The sequence below is a fragment of the Rhinichthys klamathensis genome, unplaced genomic scaffold (genome assembly GCF_029890125.1).
Source record: "Rhinichthys klamathensis goyatoka isolate OS25496 unplaced genomic scaffold, OSU_Roscu_1.1 h1tg000020l_1, whole genome shotgun sequence".
Taxonomy (NCBI): domain Eukaryota; kingdom Metazoa; phylum Chordata; class Actinopteri; order Cypriniformes; family Leuciscidae; genus Rhinichthys; species Rhinichthys klamathensis.
The window spans coordinates 3,517,656-3,530,150 of record NW_026606571.1 but is presented as its reverse complement, the minus strand read 5'-3'; the positions used below and the strand labels follow the sequence as shown (position 1 = coordinate 3,530,150).

General features: G+C 38.0%; 2 protein-coding genes across 3 annotated transcripts in view; both read left to right on the top strand.

The window, feature by feature from the left end:
* Positions 1-12,495, top strand: part of hbs1l (HBS1-like translational GTPase) — a 167,034-nt gene that overhangs the window by 113,282 nt on the left and 41,257 nt on the right. The gene's annotated exons all lie outside the window — the stretch shown is intronic.
* Positions 4,632-12,460, top strand: slc2a12 (solute carrier family 2 member 12). The gene is made up of 5 exons (XM_056239880.1): positions 4,632-4,781; positions 5,568-6,947; positions 8,168-8,290; positions 9,511-9,643; positions 11,657-12,460. Exons 1-5 carry the CDS (start codon positions 4,670-4,672, stop codon positions 11,748-11,750), a joined length of 1,842 nt encoding a protein of 613 aa, XP_056095855.1. The 5' UTR covers positions 4,632-4,669; the 3' UTR covers positions 11,751-12,460.

The window sequence follows — 12,495 nt, the reverse complement described above, 5'->3', positions numbered from 1 at the left end:
ACAGGAAATTATTAGCTGTAAAGATACTTTGGCTTTCAACAGGCCAACATGGCTATGTGACTGTGATAATGAAAGGTTACTAAATATAACACTTATCAATAACATGCAAATATGTGGTATCATAAAATCTCACAATAGAAATTTTGGGGGAAATTAAATGGGCCGTTCTGAAGAGCATGAATTCAAGCATGGTACGCTGATAGGATGCCACCTTTGCAATAAGTCAGTTTGTGAGATTTCATCCCTGCTAGATATTCCATGGGCAACTTTAACTGGTATTATAGGAAAGTGGAAGCGTTTAGGAACAACGCCAACTCGGACACAAAGTGGAAAAGCACGTAAAGTCACAGAGCGGGGTCACCGAGTGCTGAGGTGCATGGTGCGTAAAAGTCGCCAATTCTCTGCTGATTCCAAACTTCCACTGGCATTAATATCAGCACAAAAACTGTGTGGTGGGAGCTTCATGGAATGGGTTTCCATGGCTCAGCAGCCGCATGCAAACCTCACAGCGCAAAGTACAATGCCAAGGGTCGGATGGAGTGGTGTAAAGCACACAGTCACTGGACTCTGGAGCAGTGGAAACATGTTCTGTGGAGTGACGAATCATGCTTCTCTGTTTGGCGGTCTGATGGGCGAGTCTGGGTTTGGCGGATGCCAGGAGAACGTTACATGTCTTACTGCATTGTGGATGGTGTGGAGGAGGGTAATAGTATGAGGCTGTTTTTCAGGGGTTAGGATAGGACCCTTACTTACGGTGAAAGGAATTTTTAATGCTTCAGCATACCAAGACATTTTGGAAGACTTGGTGAAGACTCTTTTCTACCAGGACTGTGCCCCAGTGCACAAAGCAATGTCCATAAAGACCAACTCCATATTAATGAATATGTATTTAGAATGCAATGTCATTAAAGTCCCTGTTGGTGTGATAGTCAGGGGTCAGTTGCATAAACATTATGTTTAGACAGTGTCGTAAGATCTAGTATTACCCACTTGCAGTTAGTCAAGGGGCAGTCATGCTTACTTTTCCATATCAAATTAGGCCAGTCTACATTTTTATTTAACTGATTTAAAAAAAGTTCGGAACAGTATTAAAGAAAACTCTGTAAACTATAAAATTGATGTCTAACTTGGTTTATGCAAAAGGCAGGTGTCCCAATCTTTTGTAAATACAATGTAGATGATTAGATAGATAGATAGATAGATAGATAGATAGATAGATAGATAGATAGATAGATAGATAGATAGATAGATAGATAGATAGATAGATAGATAGATAGATAGATAGATAGATAGATAGAGTAGATAGATAGATAGATAGATAGATAGATAGATAGATAGATAGATAGATAGATAGATAGATAGATAGATAGATAGATAGATAGATAGATAGATAGATAGATAGATAGATAGATAGATAGATTTACAATCTGAGATCTCTTGTCTGCTAGCGCCCCCCAATGTCACTTTTAAAAAGTGACCACATTTGTTTAAAGCATGATCTGAAGATTGATATGATACATACATGCAAATATACACATAATAAAGTTATTCTATGCACCAAATTATGTAGGCTATAAACTTTTTATTTCTGTTTACTTTCCATCAATGGAAAGTTTGTATTTGCTTTGGGTTTCCAGCACGTAGTGAAGTTTGTATTGATTTATTTTTTAAATGACAATGATTGTAATGGTTTGTAAAGATTTTCACCTGCACTTAATCAATTTAAGGAAGAACAAAAAAACATCTAGTCAAACTGAGTCATGTTTGTGTGCCGTTGAACTTGTCACTCTTTCATGTAATTGCAGTTCTCTGGCCTGTAGATGGCCCTATATCATTAAGATAAGCTGTTCTGGAAATGACAGGGTAACTTGCCTATACTCGGGTGGTGCTATTATTCTAGAAGAATCAAAAAATACACAACTGGTGTGCACATCCCAAACACCCAGATTGGGCGCAGGTGCAGGACAACTGAGTAATACAAATGAAAAAAAGAAGTGTGAATCCGCACAATGTGCCTGATGAAGACCTGATGGTCGAAACGTTGCCTTGCTAATAAATTCTTTGGAGCAGCTTTTTCAGTGTGCGGACTTCACGCTATTATTCTAGAAAACATGGCTTGTGAACTCATTAGCACTGCAGTACATAATGTCTATATGTATACGTCTATATAGCTGCTACTCAGCACAGCAACTCACACACCACAGCAAATGACATACAGTGACTGAGGACTCGAACTCAGTTGACCTGTGACAGCAGACCGACATATTACATGTCAGCTGCATTGATTCCAAACCACAAACTAACTTTCAATCAGATTTAACATAATGTATTTATTCATACATACATTAGGTGGATTATATGTTTAGATATTATTATAACCTATTATGTAATGAGATTATATAAACTGTCGATTATATGTGAAATTAAGTAAATTTGGCCACTTGATGATTAATTCACTACTGAATATCCATTTCATGGTAGATTTATATTCTAATATGTAGCCTAGTGTAAATTATTCGCTAGAATAGCATTTAGATCTAGGCTAAATAAATTATCATGAAGGCTATTCTGTTATCAAGTGTTTTATATTCCATTAGGCCGAGGTGGACCGGTTGACTGTCTTAAAGCCTACTACTATGTATGACCAACTAGCGTTGAGTCAAGGGGCAATCTCTCTAGTATCAAATGACCAATCTACGTTTTTATATTACTGACTTGAAACAGTTATGAACGATCTTTAAGAAAAAAACGTGATGACAAGTTGTAAGACTAGTCTCTGGGGTCAGTTGCATAAACTGCTAAACTAGTCTTACAAGTTAGTCATCCATTTTTTCTTTAAGACTGTTCATAACTGTTACAAATCTAATTTGATCATGAATTTGAAAAGTAAGACTGATACTAATAGTTGTTCGTAGGCCTACTAGTTCTAGACAGTCTTAACATAATGGCTATGTTTATGCAACTGGCCCCTGATTAGGCTAAATTGGGGGGAAAGCAGGAAAAACTAGTATAAAATGAGCAACATAAAATAACTTGAGGCACGTAGGGCTCCTTGTTCAGTCAATCAACTGAGGAAATGTAAATGCAGTCAGCTTTCTTATTCAAATACACACAGTTAAGTCCGACACAAAAAACTGGTTCAAGAAACCAATTCGACGATTACGTAAGAAATTGGCCTGACAGCTTGCGTGTTGATAAAGCTGTCCTTACAATCGAGTCATCATTCATAAGCATACGTATAACATTTCTGCTATTCTTCTAACCATTGACGTACGCCATTTCGTTGGTTTGGCGGTAATAAAAAGCAGTTTGTTTTTGGAAGCATATGACTTTAAAACTAACTTGCAATATTCTCTTCAAACTGTTGCTCCGCCATGACGCCCTGAAAGAGGAAATTAACCATTCTTGGTCCCAGGCCAGAACGTTTTGGGAATAATATAGTTGGTTAAAAAAAAAAAAAAAAAAAAAAAAAAAAGAACCTAGCTAGAGAACGTTCCGTGTGGTTCCCAAAATAACCAAACAGAAACCATATGGGAGCGTTCTGTTTTACTCACTTTGCTGGGATTAGGCCTAACGTTACGCCAGCTGTGCATAAAGCCTATCTGTGGACTGAATGAAAATGCAAATTCACTCTAACGTTACCCTGGTAACCCCTGTATACAAAGCAGAAAGCAGCTGCGCTTCGAATGGCGAATTTCAGGTTTGTTGAACCGGTTCAATGATTCAGGAAAAAGATTCAATCTAAAGGAACTGAACACCGAGTCCTGAAAAATCGGGCACCGCAACAGCTGCTGACAACATGCGTTCGTAATGTGTGTGGGTCGCCACCACATCGTTAAGTCCAAACTGTTATGTAAAAAAATGATTGTCATAGTGTAATAATGGATCCTTTATTAACACAGCCCAGTCAGAGCTGCTTAGTTCTTCAACCCCTTCTGCTTACTTGACACTTTCAGTCTCGCTGTTTTGCAGTGGTTAATGTAGGCGGAGTTTAAGTCACTGCTTCCAAAACAAGAAACGTGTATCGACACAAGGACAGAGAAGTTACTGCCTGCCACCCAGGAGGAGAGATGCGAAGAGCTGCAATGATTTCATAGACAGCAGTCCCCATATTTGATGTTAAAGAGGTAACGGGCGCATTAAAACGCGAACGCTCTGTTTGAATGATATTGAGCTTTTACTTGTTGATCAATAGATCTAGAGCAATAGATACATTGCTCTGTGCCTAGAGCAATGGCATTGAGAAATCCAAGATGGTCAATGGCTGTACATTCCTGTTTGGGACATGCTGTAACAAATGTGTTAAGAGTAGTAATTCAGTAAATGATGCATGTTGTGCTGCTCTCATTTGTGGCTTTGTTCAGTATGAACTTCCATGAACTAGAGAACTAGTTTGTGTTTTTTAGGAGTTCAGTGGTTATTTGCATGCTGATTAGAGATATATTTAAGTGCAGATCTTTTTACTAAGAGACTATGTTTGAAAAGTTTCTATTGGTGTTTTGAATGTGTCATGGTAAAGGTCTAAATTAGTTAGTTTCCTCAGTATCTTTTTCATTGCTAATGTTATTGCTGATGATGCATGGTCACCACTATTTATTAAGAACCTATTCTTAATTTTTTTTTTTTACTGTCTACCTACTGTAGTTGCACACCACAACCCTTGAAGAACATGGAAGCATCTGAAGAGTCCATAAGAATGACTTCTGACCCCCAGAGCAAAACATTTCTACAGAGTCCAGATACACACATACATCTAGAGAAAAGCCCATCTGCTAAATCAGGTAAGTATTCCTTATAACAGTTAACAGAAGAAAAAAATATGTCCAATGTTTTTAGTTTTTGATGTCAAAGTCTGTGCATCCATTCAAACTTTACTAAAACAGACATGTCACATGGCAAAATAGGCAGGACGCTTGACATCCATTCTTGAAATTTTGATATTACTGATTTGTTTGGTAATCTGTTAGAATTAGAAATCTTTCACATGTAAGTTTCATAATTTGTTTGTAAATGATAAGATGCACCTAGAACACGTTGACTTAGTTGTGCAACAGTTATGTAATCCAAACCATAACTAATGGAACCCCATTGTCACTGTACATATCTTTCACCAGCTGTGATGTTGTAATAATCAATCAGTCATATATAGTCAAATAATTATAGTTTGATAGTCAGTTATATTGTAGCTAATTATAGGTGATTAGTGTGCATTTATCCACAATGATTAGAGTCTGCAATAAAGCAATTCAAACGCTTACTGTATAACTGTTTGTAGGACATTATGAAACAAACCTCATAAACGAAAGCCATGGGAGCATGTGTTTGAGTATAGGAATTGCAATAAACACAATCAGTCAAGTAATTCTGTGATGATGATTTTTGTTACTTACTGTAACATTCCATATTCATGGCTTATTTTGATTGTATACTGGCACTGTTAATTCTATGTAGTAATTTGATAATCATATTAATGTATTTAAATGCTTGTCTTATGATGCTTGGATGTGTTTATTGTACTTTTCAGTGCAATCTTTTAAAAATATCCTCCTCTCTCTTTCTCTCTGTAGGTAATGGTGCAGCGCTGGTGTTGTGTTCTGTGTCTGTGGCCTGCCTGAGTGGGTTGATGATGGGTTATGAGATGAGTCTGATATCAGGAGCTTTGCTTCAACTCAGGGATGCTTTGACTCTCTCCTGCCCGGAGCAAGAGCAAGTCGTTGGGTCCCTTCTGTTTGGAGCTTTCCTCCTCTCTCTGGGTGGCGGCACCATCCTGGACCGTTACGGGCGGCGGTTCTCTATCATCCTCACAGCGCTGCTGTGTGTGCTGGGCACGCTTCTGAGTGTGTGTGTGGTGTCATTTTGGGCGCTAGTTGTCGGGCGGATGTTGGTCGGCATGGCGGTAGCGCTGTCAGGCACAGCGTCTTGCCTGTATGCGGCGGAAGTGGCACCGGCCACCTGGCGTGGGCGGTGCGTGTGTGTATATGAGTTAATGGTAGTTTTAGGGATGCTGTTGGGTTTTGGACTGAGTTGGGCATTCGCAGGTGTCCCGAATGGATGGAGGTTTACGTTCGCTGGCGTACTGCTCCCTGCTTTGCTGCAAGCCAGCATCATGCCGCTGTTGCCACAGAGTCCGCGCTTTTTGCTCGCCCAACAGCGCGAGAAAGAGGCTCACGCCACTCTCCTCCGTCTCCGTGCTGGGATCGAAGGGGTAGACGCGGTGGAGGACGAACTTCAGGCGATTCGCATGGCACTGGGGGCGGAGCGCCAGCACGGCTTCCTGGACCTCTTCCGTTCCTGTGACAACATGCTTCAGAGACTACTTGTTGGTGCTGCGCTGGTTTTCTTGCAGCAGGCTACGGGACAGCCCAACATTTTGGCATACGCGTCAACTGTTCTCAGCAGCGTGGGCTTCCACGGGAACGAGGCAGCGACTCTTGCCTCCACAGGGTTTGGTGTGGTTAAAGTGGGCGGGACCATTCCTGCAGTCTTTCTAGTGGACAAAGTGGGGCCTAAAGCCCTTCTGTGTGTTGGAGCCGTCATTATGACGTTGTCAACGGCAACCCTAGGGGCCGTTACTATGCAGAGCCGCACACATGTTTCCAGTCTATGCAAAGGCCCCATAAATAAAGCAAACCTCACGGTACTTGGGATGGAAGATGAGACTGATATCCAGACAAACACTCCACTGGGCTTATACCAGCCTTCTGATTATGAACTTCAAACCAAGCACAAATCAGATCCTTTCCACACTAGCATTAATGACACTAAGGGCCATTGGATTTTAAACTACACTTATGATCACAGAACAGCATTGATGGAACCTGCTGAGGGTTCTTCAAAAATTGCTCTTCAGTCTCTTCATGTTAATGAGGTGTCGCCCTCTCTAAAATGGATCTCGCTGGTCAGCCTGCTGGTGTATGTAGCTGGATTCTCCATCAGCTTGGGACCAAGTAAGTGAACATTCCTGTTAAGTGACATTCCTGTTAAAGGGTTAGTTCACTCAAAAAATGATCCCATGATTTACTCACCCTGAAGCAATCCTAGGTGTATTTGACATTCTTCTTTAAGACGAATACAATCGGAGTTATATTAAAAAATGTCCTTGCTCTTCCAAGCTTTATAATGGGAGTGAATGGCTAGAGAAAATTTGAAGCCCAAAAAAGTGCATCCATCCATGATAAAAATACTCCACATCTCCGGGGGTTTAATAAAGGCCTTCTGAAGTGAAGCTATGGATTTTTGTAAGAAAAATACCCATATTTATAACTTTATGATCATTTATTATTATTATTATTAATTAAAATAACTAGCTTCCGGCAGATGACCGTACGCATACTACAAAGTCGAATTGGCGCATGTAGGATGTAGGAGTATCATAAGCTTTTTTGGTCTTCAAATTTTCTCCAGCCAATCACTCTCATTATAAAGCTTGGAAGAGCCAGGACATTTTTTAATACAACTCCGATTGTATTCGTCTGAAAGAAGAATGTAATGTACACCTAGGATGGCTTCAGGGTGAGTAAATCATGGGCTAATTTTCATTTTTTGGTGAACTATCCCTTTAATAGGATAATTCACCCCCCCAAAAAATATTCTGTCATCATTTAATCATCCTCATGTCATTCCAAACCAATATGACTGATTTCCGTCTGTGGATTGCAAAAGGGAAAAGTCCGATTTGTGAATGAATCATTCAGACCAATTCATTAAAAAAAGTTCAACCTCAATAGAATGATTCATTCATGAATTGGACATCGGCATCGCTACTACTCTCATCTCTTAACTGCCGTGACCGGATCATTGAATCAGTGAGCTGAACTTGAGAACTGGATCAGCTCAATTTGTGAACAAATCATACAAACCGATTCATTAAAAAGAGGGGTTCTGTTATGGAGCTTCACAGGCACAATTCACTGCCATCACAATATATTGAAAACAGTTTGGATATTCTTCAAAACTGTTCCTTTTGTGTTCTATAGAAGAAAGGAAGTCATGCAGGTTTGGAAAAACAGGAGGATGAGTAAAAAATGTTTTAGGTTTTAACTATACTTTTAATGATGCATTTCTGTGAAAAGCTTATGTTGCACATTTCAAATTTGAATAAGCTGTTCTTTCATCCTCTCACTTTTTAACCAAACTTATTTCTGTCTGTGTAATCCTCTAACACCAGTGGTTCATGTGGTATTGAGTGCGATCTTCCCGACTGGCATCCGTGGAAAGGCTGTGTCCGTCATCTCTGCTTTTAACTGGGCCACAAATTTACTCATATCGATGACCTTCCTTACCATGACAGGTAACACACACACAAGCACAGAGAGGAGGTTATTTACAGATATGAGATCAATAGGTCATCATGATCCAGTTATATTGCAGGGTGCAGTCAGTATATTTATCAGTATCTAGCTTCTGATGGTCATCCAATAAAACCATGAAGATTGAGGCTTTATTTCTCAATTTAGATAAGTGGTTAATTGGTCCTTTCTCATGGGGTCATCAGTTGCTGATTTGATACTTTTTTACTGTGACCTTGTTCTGACACTACGAGGAGGAAAATATTATAATTAGTGAGCATCACTATTATTTTTCTCATACTTATAGTTAGTGATTTGTTCAAATCCGTAAGCCTAAGTATTACATTTTAATATGAAACCTGTCCCTTATTGACATGACCACAGACATAAATGTCAGTAAATTTCAAATAGAGCCTGACAAAGACACCATGATAGTGTCCCTTCAGGAGTTGTGTAAGAGTTCATTTAGCCATAGATCATTAACTACTGTAACGAGGTAAAAAGTGTTGTTTTGATTCGAGTTGCTATTCTGGAAAAACAGTGGATCAATTATTAATGTTAGAATTGAACCCATCATGTTGTTCCCATAGCCTTCAAGCATTGCTATAGATGGATCGATAGATCGATGATAGGTTAATTTAGCAAAAGTCTTGATAATATCCCACTTGTTCTTACACAGTTTCAATAAGTTAAAGGGATAGTTCACCCCAAAATAAACATTTTGTCATCAGTTACTCACCCTCATGTTGTTCCAAAACTATACGAGTTTCTTTCTTCTGTTGAACACAAAAGATATTTTGAAGAATGTTGTTAAGCTGACAGTTGACGGTTAGCCATTGACTTGCATAATAGCAAAAATACGATGGAAGTCAATGGCTAACTGTCTGGTTACTGACATTCTTTAAACTATCTTTTGTGTTCAACAGAAGAAAGAAACTCCATGTATCATCAGACTGTAGACTAATTTGTATGAAATACTGTTACTATCATACTCATTGAGGGCTGTATTAGTTCTCAGAAACTGATCGCTAAGCACGGACTGAGTTAGGATTGTGTGTTTTAGAGGCAGTCTGCCAAACATTCATTTGCCACCTGTGGGAATGTTCCTGCAGAGATGGAATGAAAACACAAGAAACACAAACTTTTCCACAGAACAATAAACAAAAAAAGTTTTTGTAGCAGAAAGGAGTGTTTTTCAGAGTGTAATGTGTTGTGGTTGTAGAGAGGATCGGCCTGCCCACCGTGATCTTCTCCTATGCTGCTATGAGCTTCGTGTTGGTGGTGTTTGTGATTGTATTCGTGCCAGAGACGAAAGGCCGATCACTGGAACAGATCTCTAAGGAACTTGCCATGAAGTGAGTAGTACACACACTCAAATGCATCTCATGTTACTTGTTTTCAAATTAAGTTAATTAGTGACATAATTAAAGGCATCACTTTTATCATTGCTCATTATATGTAATCAAATTTGCCATTGTAAGACAATTTATTTTAATTAATGCAATTATAACTATTAAATAATTTCATTGTAAATATTAAATCTTAAACCTATATGTAGAATTCAGAAACCCTTGTTATTAGCGATTAGGCCAGAAAACTTGTCGCACTGGTACACAAGTAAGAGACTGAATGTGATTCAGGCCCTGCTATACTATAGAGTTCTTTTCTCTTTCTGCATTTTTCTGAACAGTGTGTAAGCCATAGATATGTATACACAGATTCCACATTTGTCACATGTCCGCCTACGTTTCAGATGCTGTCGTCACTCACTGTAAAAAAAAAAGGTTTTCAAGATGCCACAACATTGCGCAGCAATGTTTTGTGTTTTTGTTTTGTGTATTTATATGTATTAACATAGTTAATTTACCATAGTTTAAAAACCTGTAATATTAAGTTATGTTAGCTAAGGCCTTTGCTTGTCTTTCATCTGCGGATGTCTATTGCAGATATTCATACATCCGTATAACTATGGTTGCAGATGCACAGTCAACTTGCTCTCGAGTGTTCACTGACCGGCTTTGACCGTTCCAATATGCCAGAACGGCTTACGTATAGCGGCCCGTAGAAAGAGCTGCTAATGAGGAATCGATGTAGACATACCGGTGTATATATATGGTGTAAGCATTCATTTCCAGAAGAGGCGTTCTCAGGAGCGTGCGTAACGGTCACATGCTTTTGATTTTCCCAGCAAAAACGCCACGAGTCCTTCACATAAAAATCACTCTACAGGCTTACATAGACAACCTAGAAGTTTTGTCACAAGCTGTTCACACATTGGCAATAGAAAAATGATTAATACATTAAAAAAATTCGTTCATATAGACTTTAAATATATAATTTTTAGGGTTGTCAAAATTAACGCATTAATTTTGTGATTTTTTTTTTTGTGTGTTTCACATATTAAAAATATTTAATGCAATTAACACAGCCTCCAGACATGTCATGTGCGGCAGGTATAATAAACCACTCACTTCTCTTGACTGAATAACTTTTGTAGCTTTAATAAGGATTAATCTATTTTTAATTTATAATGTATGCAGTGAAGACTGTGAAATGTTTGATAACTTTATTAAATTTCTGTATATTGGGGTCAAAAACAATGAAACCAAAAACTTTTTTTTTTGTGCATTTTGGCAGGGCAAGTAAAAATCTGAACCTGTCTGACTGGGACCAATAAAAAAAATCCTTAGCGTTGAGCCCTGATATATTAAAGGCACAGCTAAATATGACATTTATTATAATGGGTTTATGTGAAGATTGTTTTAAGTTCACTTAAATTAGAAGGTGTTATATTTTTTTTTAAAGCCTAATAAATGTTAAAATCGACAGCTTTCAATTATACCGTAATGTTGAATGGCTATAACTAATGGCTAAAATTGCATCAGTATCAGTACTGGTATCGGGGATACTGGCCTTCATTCATAAAAATATGTCATTAAAGAAATATTTAAAATATACTGTCTTCTTTATGTTGTTTGTACATTCATTTGGAGATAAATGTGAAATTATTACAATATAGAGATACATTAAATACTTTAATGTTAGGTGCGATTAATCAGGATTTATTACAGAAAAATTTGACAACACTAATAATTGTATTTATTAAATTAAACATTCCCATAGTTTTACAAAGAAGGAGAGTGAATATCCAAAAAATCACAGTGACTTATGAAACATGTTTTTTCAGCAACCTGTTCTATACACACACCCCTTTCAGCTAAATATTTGGAAACATACTTCTTTGCAAGATGTGAGAATCAAAAAACATTATTTTTCCAATGTTGGCATTTGCCCCACTCTGCATGCATCAGGGAGTTAATGTTCTATAGTGCATCACGTAACGATTAGACACGTGTCCTGTTTTGTAGGAATCACCTGAGCAGCACACTGCTGTGTCATAGAAGAAAACACCAGACTGCAGCACAACCCTCACTGGAGGAAAAGGCTCTTGCAACCATTTGACTTTTTACCTAGATGAAGAGTGGAAGAGCACAAGCATATTTGCAAGCAACACATTGTTCTCTGTGCCGTCGGACAACTCACAGGACAGCCAAATACGTGACTACACTGATCTACTGTGTAGAAGAGATATGACTAATTAATGTTGTCATGTTGTCATTAAAGCAAACAATTTTGCTTAAGCCTTCCCATGGCACGATGGGTCAGTTGAGATGAATTTAATATGTCAATCTGATTTATTTGTATTAAGTTTTAAAAAGCATTGTAAGTAGTTTTGGACTTGGAGCTTTTACAACTCACTGTTATGAAATGTTTTGGAAGTTGTGCGTGTGCGGTCATGACTATAATCATGCCATGTCAAGTTAAGGACATTCTGTGGCCCGCCACACAGGCCTATCAGTATTTGTGTGCTGAGCACCACCATAGACAACACTTGAAGGTGTCACTGATACAAGATGCCTTCATGCCATCAGATTACACAAGCAATATGTAATATTACAAAATGGAATTTGGTTAATTTAAAAAATATATGTGATTTTAGTTAAAAAAAAGAAGTTTCCTGCTCCATTTATGCATTAATACATATGCATTAAATACATTTTTGGAAGAATTAGATTTATTAAAACACATTTTCTAATTATAAATCATTAAATAAAAAAATGCATGTAAATATAGTTTCGATTGTAGTGAGTTAAGTAAATTGATTGCATGACTTTCTTGTGGTGTATGTGACTTGTTTACATTGGCG

Bases quoted from the DNA above. Each gene is read 5' to 3' on its own strand.
- slc2a12 (XM_056239880.1), top strand. From the start codon at position 4,670: ATGGAAGCATCTGAAGAGTCCATAAGAATGACTTCTGACCCCCAGAGC. The intron at 4,782-5,567 runs GTAAGTATTCCT...TTCTCTCTGTAG, and splicing joins AAGCCCATCTGCTAAATCAG to GTAATGGTGCAGCGCTGGTG. The intron at 6,948-8,167 runs GTAAGTGAACAT...CTCTAACACCAG, and splicing joins CTCCATCAGCTTGGGACCAA to TGGTTCATGTGGTATTGAGT.